General features: G+C 31.1%; 1 protein-coding gene across 3 annotated transcripts in view; it reads left to right on the top strand.

The window, feature by feature from the left end:
• LOC118191486 (phosphatidylinositol phosphatase PTPRQ-like) overlaps positions 1-27,269 on the top strand; it is a 218,975-nt gene that overhangs the window by 165,292 nt on the left and 26,414 nt on the right. For 2 of the 3 annotated variants that reach the window (XM_085814563.1, XM_085814564.1), the window contains exons 19-21: positions 7,878-8,010; positions 20,006-20,070; positions 26,095-26,230. In XM_085814563.1, coding sequence (XP_085670689.1) covers positions 7,878-8,010; positions 20,006-20,070; positions 26,095-26,230 — 334 coding nt within the window. The remainder of the gene's footprint in view (positions 1-7,877; positions 8,011-20,005; positions 20,071-26,094; positions 26,231-27,269) is intronic. The other variant, XR_015040580.1, reaches the window with a different exon arrangement.

Here is a 27,269-nt window from a genome sequence, read left to right as displayed (position 1 = left end):
TCCTGCGTCAAGATAAAAGTGTTTTAATTCGGAAAACGGCAATACATTGCCTTTAACCCTTTCCGGCACGCTACCTTTTAAAATCGGAGTTTTGATTTAAAAAAAGTAGGCAGTCTAATTAGGCCTAGAAGAGTACACAAGTAAAATTTTGTGAAGATAGCACTTATCGTTTTAATTCTGTTGGTGTGCCCGAAGTGGCACACTGATTGAATAGAGCTTCGAAAAGAGTGCTGAAACGAGCATTGTTGTCAATAAACTGACCGATGAGATGCGGAGAAACAAAGAATACAGACTCTCAGTTGTCTTAGATTATCGGTGAGTCCGGTGTGGGCACACCTAGGGTTCCCCGTTTGATTTTAGGCAAGATTTCAAGGTAAAAATTTAAAACTAGTATAGAATAAGGAGATTAGCATACAGCCAAAAAAATAACATAGAAATTTCTTTTCAAGCAATTCCTTTTATACCGTAAAAAAAATATGGAAGATTCCTTTGAAAAATGAGGGTCCTAAAAAACTAAACATGGCTAAAAGATATGGACTGGTTTGTGTTGAGCTGCCATCTACTATAAATAAAGAAGGTTCAGAGTAACCTATAAATCCGTTTTCATTCAATTTTTCTGTGCGTACAGAAGGAAATTTTTAGGTGTGTCCAGACCGGACACACTGTGCCGCAAAGGGTTAAACTGCTGAATTTATTGATTAAATTCGAAGACAAATATATTGTGTTTTTCCGAATGGCAACATATGCCATTGATGTAAAAGAAGAAAGTTTCATTTTGAAATACCCTTCGAGTAGTAGAAATATAAAATAATAATGAAAAAAAAAAAAAAAAATAGAAAATTTATATCCCCGAAGCTTGGGGTATAAATTTTCTAGTGGAATTTGCCAACTGGTATTGTTTGAAGGCGCAGAAAACCATCTAAAATATTTACATGCACTGTAACAGAATTTGCTAGATAACAAAACCTTTGAATTGTGCTAAGATTCAAAACATACAACATTGAACGTTTGGCTTGATACCTTTACACTTGTCCCGAGATGATATCCTTAGTTTCCAGAACTGAATAATGTATTTAGTGAAAGCTGAAAAATGCAATTCAAAATCTTAATTTTTTTCCTCTGAGTAGAGATAAAATTTGTGATGTGAGAAAGAGGAAACATTTATCATAAAATTTCTGAATAGCTAATAGAATCACTTTCAAGAAAGGAAAAATGTATTCTTCAGTGAGAAGGGCTTCTAGATAAACTTTAGATAAATTTATATAACTTCTAGATAAACTTTAGATAAATTTATATAACTTCTAGATAAATTTATGTATAATGAAATTATCGCATAAGTTATTCCTCACCTATCTTCAAGTGCCACATCATATCTGTGATCTTGATTCCAATCTGATGTAAACATTTTAATATTTTATCATTTGCACTTTTTTATTCATTTTAAATATGTTCTAATGGGTTAAAAATGCATAAAATTACTATACAGTTCAGAAAGCATTTGGTGTTGATTTACATATTACAAGTCTCTATTTATACGTAGAACTATTGCCCAAAAACGGAAAACGAGTTGCAACATCAAATTAAATTCACCTAAGAAGTAATTAAATCATCAAATTAAATTCCCAACCGTATGCCCCGGGCACCATGGCGCCCGCCGATCGTTTAACCTGTGCCCGCCGCTGTGCGATCACAGAAAAAATATTTCAGTTTTGAATAAATTTCTATGTGAAAGTTTTCTCATTTTTAATGAAATAGAAATTACGTCAACACAGATACTAGCACAAAACGAAATGCGAGCGATCTCCTTTTTTAAGTGCATAGTACATGCACATTATCCAACTATAAATTCGCCTTGAAAAAGCAAATGGTGTCCGCTGTCGAATTCTAGAATGGGCTCTTAAGGACAAAAAGGTTGGGGATCCCACATCTGAGGTAAAATTAGGTTGGTCTAATCGGCAAAGCTTACAGCAGAGCACACTGTCTGTCTAAAGTGAAGAATGTCTTTGTGTTTAAACAGTCAGTCCATTCACCAGAATTTGAACCTCAGGTCTAACTACCAGTTTTCAATAGCTTACCACTCGGCCACTGATGGATCTCAAATTAAGACAGCAAACGCGGTATAGTTTTTCACTGTGGAAAAAAAAACTGAGTTTTCTCCAGTTTACTTTCCATATCTAAGACAGTTTTTAAAGGAAACTAGCTTGTATTTATATTACCCTTGGAAAAAAACCACGAAAATTCCCATACAGTTCGCAAAGATTTAATCCCTTTGGCCGCTCGTGAGGCTAAAGCTAAGTTATACAATATAGCTTTCTATGCAATGCAATTTTTTGCTTATCAGAACGATAAGTTTCTTCAACTTACATTCCGTTTTTATATTATATTACAGCCACGATAATTTTGGGAAGTTATTTGAAAATATAAAGAACTAGTATTCATTGCTAAATTTCACAAACATTAATCATTCTTGATTATTCTTAAACACTTCTTAAATTTAAACTGTTCTTAGATAGACTTCAAGGATTACTTAAAAAGAATTTACATTTTTGTAATATGAAGAACGCGAAACATGCATAGCGCGAAAACGTTTTAGAAAACGTAATATGAACGAAATTGAATGTAACTTTATTAGATACTGAAGTCTGCTTTCAGATAAGAAAGGTGGTTACATAACATAAATCAAAACCATAACTTTCAATTTGAGTTAAACTAGACTGAAGGGAAATGACTTCAGCTCTACAAACTAAAACGTATTTGCTCAGTGAAACGAGCGCATATCAGACTTATTGCTTAAGATTTCTTTCAATAAGCACACCTTTTTCGACCAAATACAATTTGGAAACTCATGTATTATAAAACCAATTCATTTCCGTCACATGCGTAACACGAAAATCAAAGATCGAAAAGTTGATAAAGAGCTCTTCATTGGAAAAAATGAAATAATTTCGAAATGCGTATGTTTCCCTTCTTGCTCAGAAACTGGAGTACCCTACCATTTATATTAGAAATAGGAACAAATTATAAACCATGAAGCCATTCAAAGGATAACCATAATTATCAGTAAATCGCCAAAAATAACCAGACAAAAATTTCAGATGATTAAAAGTAAGAACCTTCTGTTGATTTTCGCCAAAATTGAGGACTTTTAAGGAACAAAAATCGATTTAAAAAACTTAAGAACTTTTAAGGACTCTTTAAGAGTCCAATTGAGTCATGATTTAACTCGATTGAGTCATGATTTTTCAATAAAAATCGTGATTAAAAGCTATTCTTCGAAATATTGTCTCTTTCAACTATCAAAAAAAGGGGGGGGGGACTTCACACGATTTAAAATTTCGGTTCTAAAATTAACATGCGAGAAAAGGAAATTCGCACATTCAAAAGAACTTTGAAGGTTTTGGTATATGTATGTATATATATATATATTGTTACGAAATATACAGACGCGGTGATATAGTTTCCCCCATAAAAAAGGTTTAGGGTTGCCATAAAATGGTAAGAAAAGGCAGGGTTACCACATTTGGCGAAAAATCGCACATTTGGCGATATTTGGCGACAAAACTGGCGATATGCTATAGACGGATGGAGAACCTTCTGGAACGAATTCTTACCGGTTTAGCCTAAAATGTTCTCGAACACAAACCGAAAGCTATATAAAACCTGCTGGTCCGCAGTCAGTTAGTGAGTGCCTCGCATAGAGTGCGAGATAGTTAGTCTCGAGTTAGTCAGTGCGGAGTCGAGTTGATAGCCCGGCCGGCGAGTGCCGAGTGGGTCGTCGAGTTCGTCGTAGAGTCTCTTAGTGTATCGCGGTTAGTACATCGTGGAGAGAGTGTGTTAAGCTCCGGGAATGACTGAATAGAAGAGTCGGGAGCTGTGCTCTGTGTGTGGTCGAGTGCATCGCGAGTTGTAGAGTGAAAAGTGTCGAGAGTACCTGAAGTTCCGAGAACGATCGAGCAGGGTCGGAAGCTGTACTCTGGTGCTTTGCAGAGAAGCTGCCTCCACCGTTATTGCCTGGCAGTGTGAAGGCTGTGTCGCTGATTGTTCCAGCGTGTTTATAGCAGATCTTCGAAGACTATAAAGTGTTTTGGAGCTGTCCTGATTAATATTGCTATATAAAGTCCTGCTGGTCCGCAGTCAGTTAGTGTGTGTGCCTCGCATAGAGTGCGAGAGAGTTATTATCGAAAGTGTGGCTCGAGAGTGCGAGATAGTTAGTGTCTCGAGTCGATAGTTGACAGTCGGGCAGCGAGCGCCGAGTGGGTCGTCGAATTCACCGAAGGCATCTCTTAGTGTATCGCGGTTAGTGCATCGTCGAGAGAGTGTGTTGAGCTCCGGGAACGACTAAACCGAAGAGGCGGGAGCTGTGCTCTGTGTGTCGTCGAGTGTATCGCGAGTTGTAGCGTGGAGAGTCTCGAGAGTACGTGGAGTTCCGAGAACGACCGAGCAGAGTCGGGAGCTGTACTATTGTGCTTTGCAGTTAAGTTGTCTCCATCGTTATTGCCTGACAGTGTGCAGGCTGTGTCGCTGAACGTGTCAGCGTGTTTATAACAGTTCGACGACTGTAAACGTGATTTTGGAGCTGTCCTGATTAATATTAGGTAAATAAAGTGTGTTTCGATACTTAGTGTCGCCCTTATTCACTCCAAATCCACACGAACCCCGTACGAACGTGAAGGAAGAAAATAATGTAACAATATAAGAAAATAATGTAACAATATATATATGTAAGATAAAAAATATGAAAGCAAACTTCTAAACTTAATTTACTATAACTTCCATTATTTTCTATTTCATTTGAGAACTTCCTCTATCTGTCCTAAAAATAGCGCTTAAGTCTAAACTGCGTCATTCAAATTAATAATGCGATCTTACGTAACCGTTAATACCAGATGCCTCTTGACGATCAATCACCGAATTGTAAACCAAAACTTTTCTCTTCGCGTGTTTCCATCTTTCATAACTACGCACTTCAGTTTTTGCTCGCTACTGTGCTAAGATGTGATTTCGCTGGCTTGCTTTCTATCCCAACAATATCAAAAATGTAAATCTTCTGTGGAAGGCACGACTAGAGTGCCAAGTGATTGTGGCCACAAATATCAATTGGAAATAAAAATGGAATTAAAACTGCTTCGACTGCCAAGTTCTTTAAATACTACGCAATCAAAATCTTCTTCATTATGGGTCTAAGCACGCATCTACAGTGTTCCGTCAGTTCCTTGTGCTCTTATTATGACAATTAAGCCGGTAGGATAGTTTCCTGCAGCCTGAAACCTCAATGGAAAATTTAATTCAGCTCTTCAAATCATCGTTTTGTGATAAATCCAAGATAATGTGAAAGAAGTGAATCATCAAGTTTGTTTTTTCAGTGTTTAAAAAATAACAGATCATTCTTCTGCTGTGGTGTTTTGCAAGTGCTTCAAAAAAATAATCACGCGTAGTGTTTACAGTTGAAAGTAATATCTCGATAAATTGAGAAGTTTGAATGCCTAGTGAAAAGGAAATCATCAGTGAATTACCGTTTAGGAATTAAGCATTACAGCGGATTCAAGGTCGATCTGAGTTAGTGTTTGCAAGTATGCGCGACAGAAAATTATTTGCACTTCTGCTTTTTCAACAGCTCAAAAATTATTACATTCGTGTGAACCTAGCTCAGGAACTAAATTATTTAATGTGCTGCGGATTCTATAGTTTTCATTTCAACATTGGTTAAAATTTCTGCAATTTGTTTTGAGAAAATCTGAAATTCTTGTTCATTAATTTTTCTAATTTTGAATTTTTCATAATTATGTGTGAGCAAATTAAGTAATTAATTTTAAGCTATTTAAATTATTCATAGGGAAGGATATTAAGTTTTTATGTTTTTGAAATTTTGTTGAGAATTTTCAATACGAATTTTATAATTATTCTAAAAATGAAGTAGGTGTAAAAAAGAAGTGAAATTAGTACAGATAAGTAATATGAAATTATGGTAAATGCATGTTAAAATTTATGGCTTATTGTGTGTTAAGTATAGTGTATGTCGAGGGAGTACTGGTTCCTTCAACAGAGGCCTGTTATTACCTCTGTACAGTTGTTCCTTTTACCCTCTTCATGCAAGATAATGTTGGAGGCTCTCATTTTATGAATGCATGTAATTTTTTTATATTATTATTATTATATTTTTTTTATTATGGAATGTATTAGTGCAGTTCTCAAAGGCCAGTTACCTTAATGCAAGGAACGGAGACCTTTTCAAGTAACTGTCTAGGCACCCTGGGCCATCAGTGCAGAGAACACACTGGTTAGCTCAAGAGGACAGCCCTATTGATGGATATGTTTGTTTAGAAGTATTGCGAGGCTTCCAGTTTGGTAAAATAAGGAATTGTAAATGAAAGATGATAACGGTGAAACCATAAATTCTGAAAATCTTAATCCTATTATTTATGATGTTAAATTATAATTTATCAGTATAGAAATAAGTATCATAAATATTTATGTGCATTACATTTAATTATAAGTAATGATTATGTAAAAGTTTTTGTGATATTCTCTAATAACAAGAACCTTCCCTGAAGAATTATGATTATGTGAATTCTCAAACAAAAAGACTTTTGGACTGAAATGCTGAAAAATTCAATAGGACTATAAAAATTAAAAATTTATTTAAAAAAACTTGATATTTATAAATTATACTTTTATAGAATCAAAATTTTATGATTTATGTTTTTCTTTTCTTTTGCTAGTGCTTTAACTCTTTCTCTTTAAAAAGGCTTCTCTGTCGCTACGCCTTTTTCTTTTTGAAGGGGGGAAATATGTAAGATAAAAATGTATGAATCAGAATTATAATAAACATAAATTCTTCCTCCCTATTCTAAAATCGTAATAACTTATCTGCATTGCGTCATTCAAATTAATAATGCGATCTTACTTAACCGTTAATACCAGATGCCTCTTGACGATCAATCACCGAATTGTAAACCAAAACTTTTCTCTTCGCGTGTTTCCATCTTTCATAACTACGCACTTCAGTTTTTGCTCGCTACTGTGCTAAGATGTGATTTCGCTGGCTTGCTTTCTATCCCAACAATATCAAAAATGTAAATCTTCTGTGGAAGGCACGACTAGAGTGCCAAGTGATTGTGGCCACAAATATCAATTGGAAATAAAAATGGAATTAAAACTGCTTCGACTGCCCAGTTCTTTAAATACTACGCAATCAAAATCTTCTTCATTATGGGTCTAAGCACGCATCTACACTGCTCCGTTATTTCCTTTTCTTTGTGCTTTTATTATGACATATATATATATATATTTATACATAAGTTGATTTTTTGCATGTACATGAATAATAATTAGGCTGGTAATTTTATGGCGGCACGAATTTTTGCAGCCGTTTTTGCGAATTTTAGATCTTTGAAGATTTTTTTAACATCTAAGATTTTCTGAGAATAAATCTGTGAATTTCAAATTTTCTTTTTATTTTTTAAAATTTCTGTTATAAATATTAAAATATTTTTATATTTAAATATTAAATTTTAATACTACCTTCCTTTAAAATTTATCCATACACTGTTAAATAACTCTATTTCGAAATTTTTCTGGACCTGAAGGCTTGTGAGTTTTTGAATTTATTACCTAAACTTTGTTTAAAAAGCTTTATATAAACTAATTAGAACTACAGTTTCAAAATAAGTGGAAGTTTTGAACAGCAGATTCTTTTCCCATCTTGTAACTTAATTCTAAAGACGGGCCTTACCCGGTTCTTGTCAGCATCAAGTTTCATTAATATCGCTGATTTTCTTAGATGTGTATTTGTTCATTTATATTAATTATTTCAAGTAAATATTGAATAACTTACAAACTAGATGATATCTAATCTTGTAATGTATTTTTCTTTCCAGGTCAAAATGACTCTCTCGAATGTAAGCCTAGCACAGACGGAAGTATCCTGAAATGCACCATAGGGCTCGAGAATAATTGTCCAAATAACGAAACATATTGCAATGGACCGCTTCGACCAGCGACCGAATACGAGTAATTCAATATTCCTTTCTATTATAAGGTGATACGAATATGAGGAATGTCAGTTAGTACGTTTGCAGGCTGTGAAAAGTTTCTGCAAATAAGCCAATAATGTGTTTTACACAATTTATAAAACATTTCCGGCTAATAACAAATACGTTTATAGTGATAAATCTATTATAACCATTCATTTTCTAGCTAAATTATACAAATTTGGATCAATAAAATTTTAAATTACCGTCAGAACCCTGAAACTGAATTCTGAAAACTATTAGCTATCTTCACTAATTTTATTTTGTTATAAATTTAGAGAAAAAATATATAAATAATGCCTGGATGGAAGATAAACTATGTGCAACTTTAGATGAATTATTAGCCCAAAGGTTCAATTTGCCCAGAAGGGCTATTAATTTCGTTTTGGCATTTTGCGTTGGTTCCCTGTAAACCGCTTTTCAATTTTCAAATTGTTGCGTTGGTTCACTGTAAACTGCTTGTTGCCACCAAATATTAGAGCCCTGCGTTATATTTAAAGAAATTAAATAATGAAGAATCTGACTGAATGTGTGTATATTTGTGGCACTGTGAAAACACAACTGTCAATGAGTGACCTTTCCGGGTCCTCCAGAACCACTAGGTTCGTAATTTGTATACCCCCGTAGCCGAGATTGACTAGGCACAGATTCTAGCCCCGTGTTTCCCAACGTGGGGCTCACGCCCCACAAGGGGGCAATCTACTGTTAAGGGGGGCAATGCAAAAATGGACTCGTCCAGAGTTTAAGGGGACAAAGGACGTTCTAAATATGTTTCATGAAGTCAAAATTATTTGAAATTTCATTTTTTATTCCTCAAAATATAGAAAAATGTAAGTGATGTATACGTAAAAAAGTTTCTAAATTGCGGTGCATTTTAAATATTTTATAAAGAATTCTCGCTGTAGACATGGACATTTAAATGCTTTTAAAGGATGGAAATTAATAATAATTAACTGAAGTTTAAATAACTGACACATTATGCTTTCCAGACGTTTCTCGCACATTTCAGCCAACGAATTTATTTTATTTTTTACTGAAGGAATGGCAACCGGTATATTATTCTTTCCTTGAATGGCAACAGTAGCTGCTCAGATTTGTTTATATTGATCTTATATTTATTTCTTTCAGCCCTTAGTGAAATGAGGGGTGCAAGCAAGAAAAAACGTTCTTCGGTATTCGGAGGCATATTTAAAATTTGATTTCATACCCGGTCCATAAACGGTCAACTTTTGTCCTTTTATGCCAATAATGCCTGACCAACAAATCAATGAAACTAGGTCGTCTTGAGGCACATTTGAAGGCGAAACATAATGCTGGTATTAATTCAGATTTGAATTATTTTCACACTTTAAGGAAAATTTTTGAAAAAGGAGTAATATTAAAGTGTCTATTTACTGCCCATAATGTAACTGTTAATCGTGCTCTTGAGGCTATTTATCAAATTTCATTACTCATCGCTTAATCTGGGAAAAGCCGTACTATAGAGGATAATTTAATCAAACCATCAATATCAGCATTTATAACTGTTCTAGAAAAAAAATGACAAAGACGTTAAAGCTATGCCACTAAATAACAATACTGTTTTCAGAAGAAAGATTAAATGAGGATATTGAATACAACTTGTTGAAAAGCTGAAAACAAGAAAATTTTCGGTGCAAATGGATGAACCAACTTTGAGAGTCAGTGAAGCTGTATTTGTAACTTGTGTAAGATATATTCATAAAGGGGATTTTGCCGAAGAAATGTTCTATAAATCATTAGAAAGCACCACTACCTCCAAAGATATTTATAGTAAGCTAAAAAATTACGTAGATATAAAAAATATACCAATAAAAAATAAAATACATCTTGTACTGCAGATGGTGCTCCTAATATGATGGTTGAAAAATAAAAGAAAGCACGGAATAAGAAAAAGGGTTGCTTAAAATTGATAAAAGATGAGAATCCAGAAATGTTTCTTGTGCATTGTGTTATTCATAGAGAAAACCTGGTAGGTAAAAACAATTCGCCTGTTCTAAATGAAGTACTAAATTCAGTTATAAAGTGTATCAATGCTATTAAAGCTAGGGCCAAATGTGAACATCTTTTCAAGTTATTTTATGAAAAACAAAATGAAGACTATATGAGACTTGTACTTCACACTGAAGTAAGAAGGCTGTCGAAAGGGAACTGCTTGGAAAGATTTATGGAATTTTTTGATTTTAAGCGACAAACCTGAAATGAAAAATCCGTTGACGGATGATAACAAGGCAATCATGAGTTATTTAGCCGATATCTTTGAAAAATTAAATATATTAAATAAACAACTTCAAGGAGCAAATAAAACTTATGATGCAAAAGGAAGATATTTGGTTTCATTATCTTTGTTGAATTATGTCAGTCATATACTATTTACCACAAAAATTTTGAAACGTCTCATTGGCTCCAAAAATGTGACGACTACTGCTATACTTGTTATTGTCGATCATCTGAAAATTTTATCGGCTGATTAAAAAGATTTTGTAACTTAAATTGATTTTCCAACTTGTATGATACAGCCAATGCTAGTGGATTTGGCTGATATTTCAAATATGCAGTAAAAAGAACTCGCAGAAATGCAAAATAATGAGTCAATTAAAACTTTATTTAATATAAAAGAAACGATGACATAGCTTTGTGAGGAAACCAGAATCAGATATCCAAATGCAACAAAATTTGCAAGAGAACTATTGTTACCGTTTCCATCTTCATATTTTGCTGAATGCGGATTTAGTCCCATAAATAATTTGCTGCTAAAAAAAATTGTTGGATATAATGAAACCGGGAGACTTGAGACTCAAGTTATCTAAATTAGAATCTGACATAAAATTTCTTTGCAGCATGTATCAAGCGCAAGGAACTCGCTAAATTTAAATAATAAAAATTACTAATACTTAAAATAAAAAACTTTCACTAAAATGAGTTTTTTCTTGAATTTCAGTTCTCCATGTTTTGAAAGTTCACTTACTGTATTTGCTCACGAAATTTCGTAGTCATTTCTTCCTAAAAGCTATCATTGAAGTTTCTTTCGTGAAAATTTCAAATTTTAAATATTAAAAATTATGTATATGCTAGGGGGAGCTTAAAAATTTTAGAGAGGATTAGGTGGGGCATAGCACAAAAAAGGTTGGGAAACACTGTTCTAGCCAGTAACTTCGCAAACTAATGCAGGTCGACAGTAAACCAACCATCAGTACGTGAAGAAAATGAAAAAAAAAAAAAAAAAAAAAAGGTAAATTTCAAAAAGCAAAAGTGATACAGAAAATAAGATATGAAAATGTTTTGATAATAGATATTGTCTATCATGCTCTGTCTCATTGGGGCGCAAGGGGCAAAGCATAACATACTGACTAATTATGATACTTCCGTCCGTTCAGTTAAAAACATTGCGAGTGATGCATGACATGCAATCAACTATTGCTTGTCGCTTTCTCAGTGTATAACTTATGCAATTTAAGAAACCTTATGTAATTTAAGAAATTTAAAAACAAACAATTAACAAATACAAAACAAATTCTGAAAGGTTTCAGATTTTAAATTACGTCCAAAGGAGCGTTTTTTCAACGTTTTGTGTGTTACCTTTATTTATTAAGTATCATGTTCTTCGCACCTAAACCATGAAATTCAGTTCAAGAGCAATATCGCAAAATAATTTTAAAATGAGGATATCTTTAGAATTACCGATACACAGTCTTGCGCGTTTGAGATAAAAATGTTTTTTTTTCCCCGTACAGTGTTGCCATTGCTCGTTTGAAATCGTTTAGTTTGTTAATCAAAAATTCGTTAAAGTTTACAAAATATAAAATCGATAATAAAACAAATTCCTAATTTCAACTTTGGGTTTCCAGATGCTCATATTCACAGTAGGATTACATCATTCAAAATTCGATGGCTCTAGGTACCGTTCTTTAATCACAATGCGGGAAAAATATATACATTTATGCAGATTCTTCATTATTTAATTTCTTCAAATATAATACAGGGCGATTAAAAATAACATAACATAAAACTGCCACCTCCACATTTATTGGTTTTCTTTATGTATTTCTGATTATATATTATATGCCTGTCCTTGAACTCTTAACAAACTACTATTTCCCATTCGCTCCAAATAAATTAATTTTTTTTTTAGTTTCAGCATTCCACAATGTTTTTTTTTTTTTTTTTTTTTTTTTTCATTATTATTTCAATATTTCGTGGTTATTTTCGATATGGTACAATTTGACAAAATGCATATGCTCTTAGTTATGTATTTTCTCTAAAAACCGGGAATTCTTGGACTTCAAGAATACATTATTTTATTCATTATTGTGCATCAAATTGTTTCATAACTTATGTTAGGACTAGTTTCACATCGAATCTGTTCGGCAGACAAAAATTTTTTCAACCTGGATTTTTGGAGAAACTTTCTTTTCACTCTTGAAATTATTTTAGAAGGTCTGCACCTAGGTTCAGGCATATTTTTTTTTTTTTTTTTTTTTTTTTTTTGCTTATTTGTTTGGATTAATGTAAGAAAAGGTTCTCTGCGGGAAATCCAACAGATCTGGAAATTGTTCTGATCGATTATTCATTGCTAGCGATCGTTAAACAAGTTCATAACTCCATACTATTGCAATTCTATTCATGCATCAATGAAGTTCTGTTCTTGAACTTAACGTGGGAAATGGAAATTTGTTGAACACCGCAAGGTTTCATTCTACTTAATATTTTGATATAAATCACGTAAGAAAAGCAGTCATTCGGTAACAAATTTCCGAGTTGAACAAAAATAATGACACATTATATAAATAATTACTTTTTTAGAGTATTTCTACATTTTGGGGATAGCTCAGAAAAAAAAAAAATCTGATGTGTAAACCACATGATTTCCCTGTACGGAATTTTAAATTATACGCATTTTTTCTTGCATTTCATTTAAACTTATTGGATTGAATTAAATTTACTTCGCCGACAGCGCATAAACCACAAAAGAATAAATGCATTCTTTAAAATTCACACTATTTGTTTACAATAGCGACAGTCTGGCGCTAGGTTCACTTAACAGTATTATTATATTTCGTTCATATTATAACTCAGAATGCAAAAAATTTATATCATTTAAAGCATTATCTAATCGTTGCCACATGTTCTATTCAAATACTATAATAAAGCAAGAACGATGTATAAAAGAAATTAAGCAAACAAAACAAAAAAGGAAACAGTTTTTCACAGACGATTGAGTATTTCTCATTCAATTAATTTAGTTTTCACTTCGCGACAAGGCAAAAATACATAAAAACTCAAAACATTTGTATTGAAAATTATGAAGTAAATCTTACACTTATTTCCTCGAAAAAATTCCAGACAGGATTAAGCATCATTTAATTCGCAATAATAAATGAAGGCGTTTATCTTTGTTGTTGCGAAGCTAAGTTTCTCTAGATTGGCAACAAATCCACTATCCTGCTGTTTCAAATGTAAACAAGCAATAGGCTTAGCCATCAAAAAAATTATTAGGCTTAGCGACAATTAAACAACTTTAAAATTGTTGATAATTTTAAAAATATTGCCTACAGATTTACTAAAGGCATAAAAATCTTAACCGGAAAATTAGAACAACATAATTCAATCATTTTGAAAGCAAAAAATATACAATTTACTAACATATAAGAGTAAAGAAACTGAGATCACTGAGCCGGGTAACAGAGTGGATATATATATAAATATATTTATATACGTTTGGTGCGGCCGATTGCAACCAAAATACGAGGTGCACATCTGCATGTTATAGCAGTCCTATATACAAAATTTCAACGTTCTGAGGCTACTCGTTTTTGAGTTATGCGAGATATGTACTTACGTGCATATGTTCGTACAGACGCCAGGAAAAATTCTCTTCAGAATTCATTTTAAAGCAGTTTTATAATTTTTTTGGAGGAAAAGAGTGCTTTATTCTGTTCTTACGTACAGATATCACGGAAATACATCGTTAAATTGCATTCGAAAGAGGTCAAAATGGATATTTTTGTTGAAATATGCTGCCTGAAACTTTTCGCGATTACAATATTTCCTTTTTACTTCCTTCGTACAAGGAAGTAAAAAACATTATGATACATCTCAATAGTCAGTGATAGAATGAATAAGCTATATTTCTAAGTTCCACAATAAATACAAATTGACGAAGATAAACAGACGTTATTTTTAAACTTGCAGAAAGATAAAACGTGCTTAGTTTTTTGTTTTTGTTTTTGTTTCTGTTTTTGTTTGGGGGGGGGGCATGGCTACACATAAATTCTGGCACTTCAAAACTCCATTCTTGGCCTTTATTTTCACAATCATTTATAGCAGACGTATATTTCGAGTTACAAAAATGTTTTAAATGACGCAAATATTTATGTTTGGGAATTTTTTATACTTAAATGTAAGTCAGTTTTTTGCTACTTATATTTAAATACAAAATACAAAACATGAATATTTACATCCCAAGTAGTAACCTGCCCGTTTATTAATGTTCCTTAAAAATTTCTAAAAGGTTTTTTTAAGGTATTTTAATTTTAATTGAAAAGGAATTTTTAAAAAAATTTCAATCGTTTACTTACATTTCCTTTTATAATTACTCAATATTTAATTCAGAAACATGGCTTTGTCGATAATTCTCTTATTTGCTCGTTGGCAAAAATCAGGGAATTTTCAACTTTTCTTTGTTCATTATTAGTCCAAAGGGGCTTTGTCCCGGAGGGACTATTGTTTTCGTTTTGCAATTTTGCGTCGAATCACTCTGAATGTCCTTTTCACTTTTCAAACTGTTGTAACCAAATATTATCACCCTGTGTTGTATTTGAAGAAATTAAGTAATGAAGAATCTGCATAAATGTATGTATGTTTCTCGCATTGTGATAAAACAACGGTACCTAGAGCCATTTAATTTTTGAATGACGTAATCCTACTAGGAATATTGGCATCTGGAAGCCCAAATTTGAAATCTGGAATTTGTTTTATTATCGATTTGATATTTTGTAACACTTTAACGACTTTTTAGCTAAGAAACTCTAGGATTTAAAAGCGAACAATGGCAAAGTTGTACAGAAAGAACATTTTTTATCTACAGCGAGCGAGACTGTGTTTAGTTTAGTTTACGAGTATGCTGCAACCGTCCTGGCCGATAATAATCGGCCTCATGGTTAACGCAGCACACCCGACGCAGACAAACAAGAAAAAAATGTTAAAAGATTAAAATACAGATTAAACAGATTAACACAGATTGTGTAGCTTTAAAAATACACTCACACAATACAAAATAAAGAAAATCATAAGCATAATCGGTTAGAAAACAAAAAATAGTAAGACGACACATAACTCACTCATTCAACACATAAACTCGTAAACAAAAGAAAAACTAAATTATTTAATGTCCTGTTCCTATGATAGTCTTGTTTTCATTCACAATCCTCATAATTTCTGTTGCATAGCTATTCAAGAATTTTCTTTTTTCAATTACATTCTATTCATTTATTTTTCCAAATCTCGTCCTCACACTCTCGGTCAGTTTATATTCTTCCATAAAATGAGCTGCATTTCCGTACTTCCCACAAGCCAAGCATTGATCATTGTCCTGGAGATTAAAACGTTTTAAATAGGCCGGGAAGCTACCATGATCCGTAATAACTTGAATAGTATCTATATTATTAAATAGATCCATTTTTCTTTTTATGGTCAAAATCTTCAAGTAACCCTTATTTTTATTTGAACCATTCCATTCCCGAGTCCATTTCTCAATTATAGTACTTGCTTTCATTTTTCTCAGGGTAATTCTTCTGGAATCATTAATAGCGTCATACGTATCACCCTCTCCCAGAGCAGCCTCTTTAGCTAGCATATCCCGATAACACCAATATGTGCCTTGACCCAATGAAAATATATACCCTTTTTCTCTCTTTATTTTGTTATAAATGTTCTTTACATCCAAAAAAAGTCTATTGCTTGGTTCCGGATTTGCCAAGTCTTGTAGGGCCGAGAGAGCATTAGAATAAATTTGTATTGTAAAGTACTGTTTTAAGTTTTTATAATTCCACCGCAGTGCCTCTCTAATTGCAACTGCTTCAGCTTGATACACTGATTTATTTCCTTCTAATCGTATTTTTCTATTATAGATTTCGACTCCGTAATAAAAGACAACAAAAGCGCAACCAGTTCCACCATCATATCCAGAGCCATCAGTGTATATATCAATCATGCTAGTATTCATATAACCTTAATCGTACGGTATACCTTTGAAATCTTTTGGATGTATATTAATAAAATCTTTTCCTGTCGAGGCGTTACCATTTAAAACATCACCATTTTCACATGTTAAAATCTTTTTAAAACCATAGCTGAGTAAAAATAAAACCATAGCGCGAGACTGTGTATCGGAAATTCTAAAGCTATGCTCGATTTAAAATTATTTTGCGATATTGGTCTTGAACTGAATTTTATGGTTTAAGTGCGAAGATAACACTATATAAATAAAGGTAACACTCAAAATATTAAAATCGTCTCTATGGACGTAATTTAAAATCTGAAACCTTTCAGATTTTCTTCTTTTTTCGTTTTAATTTCATTTGCTTCGAAATTGATTTCCAAATTTATGCTTCACAATGTTTTCAGTTTGTGCCTTCTTCATGCGTGATAATTTATCACATTTATCAGATTTGTTTTCTATATTATTCTTTCCTATATTTTTGTATTAATTTCTCAACATTTTATATTAATAGTTTTTAATTAAATATTTTTCAATCATTGATCTCTTTATATATATTATATTTACCTAATTGGCAATAAAGGAATTTTGCCCCATTATGCTAAGAATATCTCTCATAAATTCGTCACTGTTAGGGAAAAAATTCTTCACATTCCCGGTCTTTTAAATCAAATTACCGGTCTTTTAAGTCGGTAATCAAATTACGATCTTTTAAGTCAAATTACCTAGAAACACTATTTCAACAGTAATCGTAACATACTTGTATTATATTTTATTACAGTGACGTGAGCTTTATTCTTGAACTTAACGTGGGAAATGGAAAATCGTTGAACACCTGCACATAGAAAATTCTTTCTGATCAGCTGCTTAGAGATCAAATGTTTCAGAGCATTCAGCTGCTTCGGAACGTTTACACAATTTTCGACTTCGTCATATTCTAACGCATATTGCCGATTACTTCTTCTGACAACTCCTTGGAACAAGCCTCGTGTCTGACTACCTCCACCTGATGTTACATTTGTATGCTGTTCAAACAGCGTTCAAGACATTGAATTCAAAGAACGTTCTCTTTACTCGTCCTTCATATGACAAATTTTGACCTTTAAAATACGTACTCTTATGATTCAAAAAGGTAAATTGAGACCTAAAACGACCATCCACGACTACAGATGAGTTTGTTCTTTTTTCAAAGTGACCGCTTTAGAAAACGTGAACCTAATTATTAGTAATTTTAAATACCATTATTTCATTACGTTCTTAGAAATAGAAGTCACTCTCAGGAACGATGATCTGTTAGAGTTGGTTGTCATGAGAAGTTCCATAGTTTTTAGACAGTGATTAAATTAGTACATTTGAGAAGTCGGGTAAAATAACCAATCAGGTTCCATTACTTCGTTCACAGTAATTACCTGAACTGTAAAATAAGTGGGATTGTTTCACAAATGCAGAAAAGATTTTCAATGCATACACAAGAGTAATCAATAATCGTTGAGTTTGTTAATAAAAATTCTTTAAAGTTACATGAAATAAATAATAAAACAAGTTCAAAATTCAGGCTTCCAAGTGCCCATGTTCGAGTGGAGGATTACGTTATTCAAAATTCGATGGCTCTAGGTACCGTCGTTTTTTCACAGTCTGAGAGACATATATACATTCATGAAGATTCTTCATTATTTAATTTGGTTAAATATAATACAAGGCCATAATATTTCGTGGCAAAAATTTAAAAAGGATTCGCCGTTTATAGTGAAAGGGCACAAAATGCCGTTTTTGAGACTAATAGCCTTTCTGGACTTTGGGCTAAAAGTAACAAATAATAATAAAATGAACTAATTGCTTAACAAACTGAAAAACTTAAAAGCAGTAAACGCGCTTTTTAAAAATTAAAAATCTTATTTTATTTTTAGTCATATATCTAACTGGTATCATTTAAAATAAATATTTAATTTACATTACATCCAACTGATAATTATGATCATTTTTCACATAGGTAACATTTCTAACCTAACGTCATATATTATATCCCACCGTAGGAATAATTTCGTTCTTTCATTTTACATTTGCTGATAAGTCGTTCATAATTTTTCCATATCTTTCTATATTATTATAAATAAACAAAACAAAATGCTAGTTCATATTAACAATAATCTTTTTTTAATTAAAGAACATATCTTTATTATAGGTATATTTTCTTTAACTGTATTGTTTTGTTTGTGAATAGAAAAATCAAGTATGTGATATCTCCCCTAGGTTTACCTAATTTTATTATTACTATATCCTTAATTATTTAATTTATCATTACTACTGATTTATTAGTCTTGAAACTGTTATTTCTATTAACTCCATAGTTGCGGCTGATCTGATGTTGATCAAATGTTGAAACATTACATCAGAAATTCCTTCACAAAGCAATTCCTCCCGTTAGGTTATCGGACCTTTTTCTGAAATAACATACCAATTTTTTTTCCATATTTTGATTCTACGACTCAAATTATGCCTAGGTATTGAATTTTGTGAAACTGAGTGGGAAATTTACGGAGAAATTTAAAAGTTTATCTTGGCGCAATTTTTTAGTTTGCGCCAAGAATAATTCACGTGGCTAATTTAATACATTGCAACCAATTTTACTTTGCCTTCCACATACGTCTACTTTAAGATGATGGTAAAAGTTTTATACATTATAATTCTAATTTTTTTGAATCATTTACAAAAATGATTTTAAAATACAAATTTTAAAAGTAAATCATAAAAAATGGGTGAATTTTATTTGGAATGAACCTGGACTTCTAAATGCGAAAAGAAGAATCAAATGAGTTTAATAAAAAAAAGAGAGATTGATAAATATATACCAAACTCAATTAACATTGAGGAGCTAAAATTTTGAGAGGTAATTTTTTAAAAACGACTCCTGCGATTTTTACAAATTTTGGTAGTTTGACGTAAGTTGAGTGTCGTAGAATTGAAATATGGAAAAGAATTGGTATGTTATTTCAGAAAAAGTCCAATTCTGTGTCAAAATACCTATATTAGAACAATGCTATATATAAATCTAATAGCGGGAGAAATAGAACTGCCCCACCCTCCCACTTTTTTTTTTCGCAGGGTTTCATATAACACATCTTAGATAAATGCCATTCGATCTAGCACAAGACCGTTAATTTAGCTTTGAAATTTAATTAATCAGTTATTGATTATTCACTGAGCAGTCTAAATCCAAGAAGCGTGTTATTTTTTTAATATTCCTAATATTTAATAGCATTTATTAAAATTTTAACATAGTTTTTAACTAAGAAAACTTTTTTTATAAATTTTTCATGATATACTCTTTTTTGGGGTGTAATGTTTTTATCACATGGAAATCCAAGGTCCATTTGAAAATGAACATTGATGTTAAAAATTCGAAAACTAAGTTTTTCAAAAATTGAGATCCTTCATGAAAAATCAGCGACATATTTATGAAACAAAAAGTGAAATATAAACAATTCGTAACAACAACAACAATATAAATAAATAAAAAATAAAATAAACTTTGTTCGAATTCAAATTGAAGGAGATTGTGAATCATATTGTCAGATATGCCTAACCCTTTCTTGCAAACGATTCGACGGTGACAAGGTAGGGGAGGGGAAAGCGAGTTCGAATAGAATCGAAGAAGAAAAACCCATGCGCACATATATGCTTCGGAAATTCGTAACTACTGTCATTTTATTGAGATCTTCTCCTTCCGTCTGTTTAACAGGATGAAGCTGAGAGCATTTACTCGTGGAGGATATGCTGAATCGCAACCTCTCCTCGCTCGAACAGGTAAGTCTTTTTCCTGGCTGATAAGTATCGCTGTGCGAGTTTCCTCCGGATTATGCGCAATCCAATTAAGTATAAATGATACAACTTTATCTGTTATGGCAGCGTTTATTAAGTACGCGTGTAGTGACTGAAAACTAGAACATCCTTTATATGAATCAAAATGCTTAACTTTTAATAAATGGAAACTATAATCTCTTCTAAAAAGTAAGTGCTGAATTGAAATTAAACTATGCAAATAAAAATAATGAGCAAATCCTGAAATTATTATGCGTTGTTTAGTTAAAATTGGCTATAAAAGGAATAATTAGGTGCATTAAAATTATGCACTATTTTTAAATATTCTTCTTTATCCAAATTCTAATTAATTTATATTTTAAAAATTATTTGTTCTACAAGTTTGGTTAAATCGCTTCATATAATAATGATTAAATTTTACTTAAAATATACTTCCTGCAACTGAGCGGTGAAAATGAAGTTCTTAAAATTAATATTTAGAGTTGTCATAATTTAAAAGATGAAAGTTAGATTGTTCTATTTATATTTAAAAATATTTTGAAAATATGTAAAATTTATTTTCGAAAACTTTTTAATTACTTTCAGGTAGCTAATTTTTTCCTGGAAGGTTCTAATTAATTTCTGACCTGGTTTCGCATTGCAGATAAGTTAATAAATAAATATAACTTACATAAAATTAAAAATAAAGTAATTAAAAGTAAATTAAAAAGCCTATAACTTGCGCTAAAGCTTCAAAGTAATAAATCAATTCATAATAATTTATAATAAGAAAACTTTCCATATACCATTTCCTACGAACACAAATTTAAAACCATCACTGAAAATATTTTTTTAGAATTCAAATTAGTATTTTATATAAATACAAAATTGTTTAATGATCTGCTAAGAAAAATCTTTAATCCCAAAAATATCAAAACCAAAAGTAAATTTTAAGTATTGAAAAGTAGCTACTGTCATCGATCGCAGATTAATCGACTTATCCAAGGAATAAACAAATCTACCATCAATTAACAATAACTAAATTAAGGGAGTGTTTCATCTTATTTCCAAGTAAGTGTCAAATTATTTGCTAGATTCAAACCATAGGTCACATAAATACTCAATCCAAATAAAGACATTAGTCCCTTTAAGCCAAAAGAATCTTGTAAAACAAAATAGCAAATAATTTTAAAATTAAAGTGTCTCAATAAGAACACAATTAATCTGAACAAGAGGCTTAATTTATATACTTTTATTAGATATTAAACCAAAATCATTCAATGAAGGTGTAATCAAAATCAAAAACTTTCTCAATGCTTAAAATGAAATGCTTCTTTTAGAATGTAAAATGTACTTCGAAGCTTTTACTAGTTAAAAACGTAAAATTTAACCTCATTTTTTAAAAAGTTTTATTTGTTTATAATTTGTATATTTTATTATGCAGCGTAAAAACTTCACATTATATCTCAAAACATGTAATTATCTCCAATATATGTATATGTATGTTTGTTTAATCAAATACAACACATTATCTCAATTGTAAATCATATTTATATCAAGAATATTTGAGCTTCGCATTACCATTTGCGAGGCATTAAATTGTATTTAATTCTGTTTAAATGAATCATTCTTTTGCTTGGTCAACTTAATTATATTTTCAAAAATAAAATACGCGACGTTTTTAATAACATTTCAGCAAGCGGCCGAAATGGCATTCCATGCTTTGAAGGCCTCAAAAATTAATTAAGATATACCGGGAAATTTAATTAGACGTTACTTTTCCCTTACGTAACGTTTTAATAAATGAAGCTGTTTGGAAGGTTAATGCATAAACATGAGCTAAATTAACTGCACTGTTTTCTTTCTTCCTATTTCCTTTTTTAATTAATATTAAATAATGGCAAGTTAAAAAATAATATTTTGCTCTTGACACAAATGCTAAATAAAAACTTCAAGTTTAAAAAATTATATGAACTTCTAATCTATTTAATAAATGTATTGCAAATTTCTTTGGTGAACAGGTTACTGTGCTTTTTTATTGTTAAAATATTGTTATCACTATTTCTTTTCTGCTTTGGAAAAATAGTTAAAGAAATGAAGAATATTGACACTTATTTCTTTTTTAACGAATTATATGCCTTAATTTACATAAATATTTTGACTGTGCAGATCTGGGAGTTCAATTTATATAGCATGTATTCGAACAATATCAGAATTTATCATTATGGACTTTAAAATGTGACGATTTCACGAGTATGATGATCCTGATTTTTAAAAGCATTTTGCAACAAAAAGAAATATTTTCATGAAAGCAAATTTCACATATATTAACTTATTGCATTAAAAAGTGTTCTACGAGAGAAAATAATTAAACAGCATAAGAAAGACATAATTATATAGACCATTTACCATACCTTGAGGTAAATCTAAGTAAAAAAAGTTTCCTTTTAATATAAATTTCAAGAAATAAGTAATAAACTATCTTTGTATTTTTGTACCTATCTTAATGTATACATTTTTAGGAAAAAAACGAAAAAAACATTAATTCCATTTAAAATGCATTATGCTATTATGACGTCAACTTAAAGGAAATATACAGGAACATACGTAAAAGGAAAACATACTTCCAGATCCTTGCCTTTCATGCGGGAGAGATTATTCTTTTCTTATTTTTTTTTTTTTTTTTTTTTAAATTTCTAATTTATCATTATTGCGGTTGCTAACAAATGCGTTTTTAGCAATTTCTTCGATTTTGACATTAAGATGCATCCTTGACTAGCTTTTTCCAAATTTTTGGATCGTTATGTTGCGTTACGTTAAGCTACCATAAATATACCATTATTTCCTTGTTTTGGTAAATCTTGTCCTACCGCTGTGTTGCACGAGTTTTCTTTAACTGGTGGACTTTGTTGTGTAAATGATGAATACTTTGTTCATGTCTTTGGCAAATTTATTGTATTTACCAAAGGGCTATCCTTTAGTCACCCAAAACGTCATTATTCAGTTAAGCTGTTTTTCATCAATTCGCGAGAAGTATATGTTTAAAGCTCTCTGGATTGCAGAACACTCCTAAGTGTAATTTTTGAAGCAATGGTACACTCTGCACAAAAAAAGAGGGGTCTAATTCTATATCCCCTGTTCTAATGGGCCGATTGACGAAATTTAACATGCATTTTTGATGTCTCGAAAACAAAACTTACGATATATATTAAATTTTTATACAGCATTGTTCTAGCATAGGTATTTTGAACAACAAAATCGGACTTTTTCTGAAATGACATACCGATTTTTTTCCATATTTCGATTCTACGATTGAAATTATGCCTTAAATATTAAATTTTGTAAAATTAGGTGAGAAACTTAACCAAAATATTCAAAAATATATCTTGACTGAAAACTAGAACATCCTTTATATGAATCAAAATGCTCTACTTTTAATAAATGGAAACTGTAATCTCTTCTAAAATGTAAGAGCTGAATTGAAATTAAACTATGCAAATAAAAATAATCAGCAAAGCCTGAAATTATTGTGCGTTGTTTAGTTAAAATTGGTTATAAAAGGAATAATTAAGTGCATTAAAATCATGCACTACTTTTAAATATTCTTCCTTACGCAAATTTTAATTAATTTATGTTTTAAAAAATTATTTGTTCTACAAGTTTGGTTAAATCGCTTCATGTAATAATGATTAAATTTTACTTAAAATATATAAATTAAAAAGTTTGCTTAATTAGGATAATTAACTAATTTCTTAATTTTAATATATAATTTTTTGCGACATACATAAGTCTTGAAGTCATTATTTCAATACAGAAAGTAACTCAAACTATTTCAGTTATCACGTACTTTTCTATCTTAGTCTTAAAATTTGTTGGCTATGAATGATCACGTTTCAGTACATTGTATGCATCAATAATTGGAGAACATTCTTTCTGCTAAAAGAACTCTAAAACCGTCTGTTGTTGGATGTTTATTGCTTTCTTTGACATGAAAATACTTAAAAACGTTTGCTGTTAAAGTACATGAAAAAAACATGAAATATTTTTTAAAAAAAACTTATGTATTACAAATTAAATCAATTTTAAATTATCTGACAGATTAAATCTAAATGAAACATTTTACTATAATATTATTACATTTTGTTTTCTTAAAGATCCTGTGCAATGTCTTCTATGCAGGTTTAGCATTTTATGCCATTGAAAAACTTCCATATACTTTAATTCAATAAGCAATTAATATATACTTCTTGTAATTAAATTTTAAAATTCCTTGGCGCACTTTTTCAGTTTGCACCAAGAATAATTCATTTGGCTAAATGCTTAATTTGTGGAAACCTACTTTCCTTCTTCTTTCATTGTGCACGACTGCAAGAAAGCTGCATCGTTCATTCTTTCAAATATTTTTTTTTATATTATATTTTTGAATCATAGTTGTTTAGATCCGTAAACCAAGTCTGCCGTCGTTATTAGTTAAAACAAACATGCCAAATTTCAAAACGCGTCGATATGTAACTTCACGCATATCTTAGGAAATTTTTAATTAAATCTGTAATTTCTTGTAGGTATGCTTAAAAATATATCTACTTCAAGATGACGGTAAACATTTCATAGGTTATAATTCAAAACGCTTTCCGAAAAATTAATAAAAATTACTAAAAAATACAAATGTTAAAGTAAATCAAACATTTGCGATTTTTGTTTGGATTGAACCTAGATTATAAACTGTTAAAGATGGAATAAGCAAGTTTAATCAAAAAAGAGATATCAGTAAATATACACTAATTTAATTTACTCTGAGGAGCTAAAATTTTGAGAACTGATTTTTTAAAAACTGCTCGTGCAATTTTTATAAAACTTGGTACTTTGACATAATTTGAATCGTAGAATAGAAATACAGGAAAAAAATTGATATGATATTTCAGTATTATATATCCCAAATCGCGCTTTCGAAACATAAAAAACGCAAGTGGAATTTCGTCAATCGGCGCAGTAGTACTGAAGACATAGAATCTATCTTTTTTTGGGGGGGGAGGCAGTGTGTACTTGCACTTAGTTTTCTGCATTATGACTCCTTTCAGTGGTTTGAAAAGTGAGGAAGCTCCATTCTTAAATGTGGTTTCATTCAATGATCCATCTGCACGCATGTGTAAAAAACATTTCTCTAAAGTATATATTTAATCGCTTTGGAATTGTTCATTTGAAAATACATTAACAGCCCTAATAGAATACATTATGGTTTATAGACATTGTACTCTGTATTTTTCATTAACATTTATTAAATTAAAAAATTTAAATATATAAAACAAAAATTTACATTTTATGTACATATATATATATATATATATATTGAATTCATAAATAAGTAAGTATGTGGGAATTCTAGATGCAGTAGGAAAAATTATGACGTTAATTAGAGGAATTATTTCGTATCATAACGAAGAAAAAGCTATCTGTGTCCTAAAAAAAATACATCGTTTGATAGATAAATGATTCAGTCTTCAGTGTTAAATAATCTTTTCAAAATTCCATTCCATATCATCTCAATTCAGTCTGGTATATTATCGAAAGTCCGTTGTAGTTACATAAATACTTTATTTTTCATGTGATCCTTTCATCTCCTGCCAGTCAAGTAATTTATTTCGTATGTACTCCTTTCACCTTTCATGAAAATATTGTTTCTTCAGTTTTCTACACGTGTTGTCTTTCTGAAGTCACGCGGCAGAACATCTTCCAGTGTTTTCTTAACTATTTCGAACCCACAGTTTCAAAAATGTTCTTTTCCTTCACAGGTGTTCTCACATTCAGTAGTCATGCGCAGATGCGCGTGCTCACTTTTCTAAATCAAAACCGAATCAAAGACAGAAAACTATGTGTAGGTGAATTTTCTACGTATCTAACGTAATTTAACAAGCGCGTTTGTTTAGTTTGTATATATTTGAAAATTTAAATAAATTTTAACCTGCCTAGATGTAGGTATTATTATACGAAGATTTTTAAAACATTATTACATCATTTCGATTTTCTTTCTAGCACCTGCCGCATCTTCATCGTACCTAGGAGCCCTGGTGGCAGGACTAACGTTACTGCTTATAGTTGTCTTCCTTCTCATGGGTCTTATAGTTTTACAAAGGAAAGGAAAACTAGAACCACTAAGACAAGTTATTAGGTGAGTATTTATACGCTGTTTATCATATATATGTGCTGGCACGGTTATAGGTATATGCATTCACTCGTTTATGATTGTTTATATTCTGCAATTTGTTTTATCGTCAAAAGATATTAGCATATTAAATAATTCATAATGCAGCGGGGAAAGATCTGTCTAGGAAAGTGAAATAAAAAGTAAAACGGAAAAAAAAAAAAAAAAAAAAAGTTCAACTGAAGCTTAGAAAAGTTTTAAATATGCTCTTTTAAAATTCAGTCTAACATCCAGAAAGGATTTTTAGTTATTTATGAATTGATTATTACACTGCATCGCAGTTTCTAACCTCCTGAAAGCGGCCGCGGAGTTAAAAGTAACATACTACTTGCTCCATTTATTCAGGAATAAATGGTTATAGAACATTATCATCTATGTAACAATTAAAACTGAATGCCGAAAAAAATGTAGTGTTATATTGAGTAAAAGTTAATTAATGCGTAAGCAAGTACGTCACAGATTATACTTTCCCCAACTCTTTCAAAATTCTTTAAATTAAATTTGATTCACGCAAAGAACGCGCGGGTTATATCTACCTAACGGATAGACTTGCTCGTGGAAACTGATAGATATTAAAACAAATTATTACAATCCGCATTAACGTTACATGTGCCGACAGTCCAAAGGGGCAATTTGCCCTGAAGGACTATTATTTTCGTTTTGGCATTTTGCGTTGGTTCATTATAAATGTCCGATTCACTTTTCAAACTGTTGCCACCAAATATTATCGCCCTGTATTATATTTAAAGAAATTAAATAATGAAGATGCTGCATAAATATATGAATGTTTCTCGTATTGTGATAAAAAAAAATCTGATGTGTACACCACATGACTTCTTTGTACGGAATATTAAATTATACACATTTTTTCTTGCATTTCCTTTAAACTTATTGGATTGAATTAAATCTACTTCGCCGACAGCGCATAAACCACAATAGAATAAATTTTACCATAGCGACATTCTGGCGCTAGATTCACTTAACAGTATTATATTTCGTTCATATT

Source organism: Stegodyphus dumicola, chromosome 4 (genome assembly GCF_044657685.1).
Source record: "Stegodyphus dumicola isolate Sdum_Otavi_A_Nest chromosome 4, ASM4465768v1".
Lineage (NCBI taxonomy): Eukaryota > Metazoa > Arthropoda > Arachnida > Araneae > Eresidae > Stegodyphus > Stegodyphus dumicola.
Note: the sequence above shows the minus strand (reverse complement) of the source record. Positions and strands in the feature narration are given on the sequence as shown.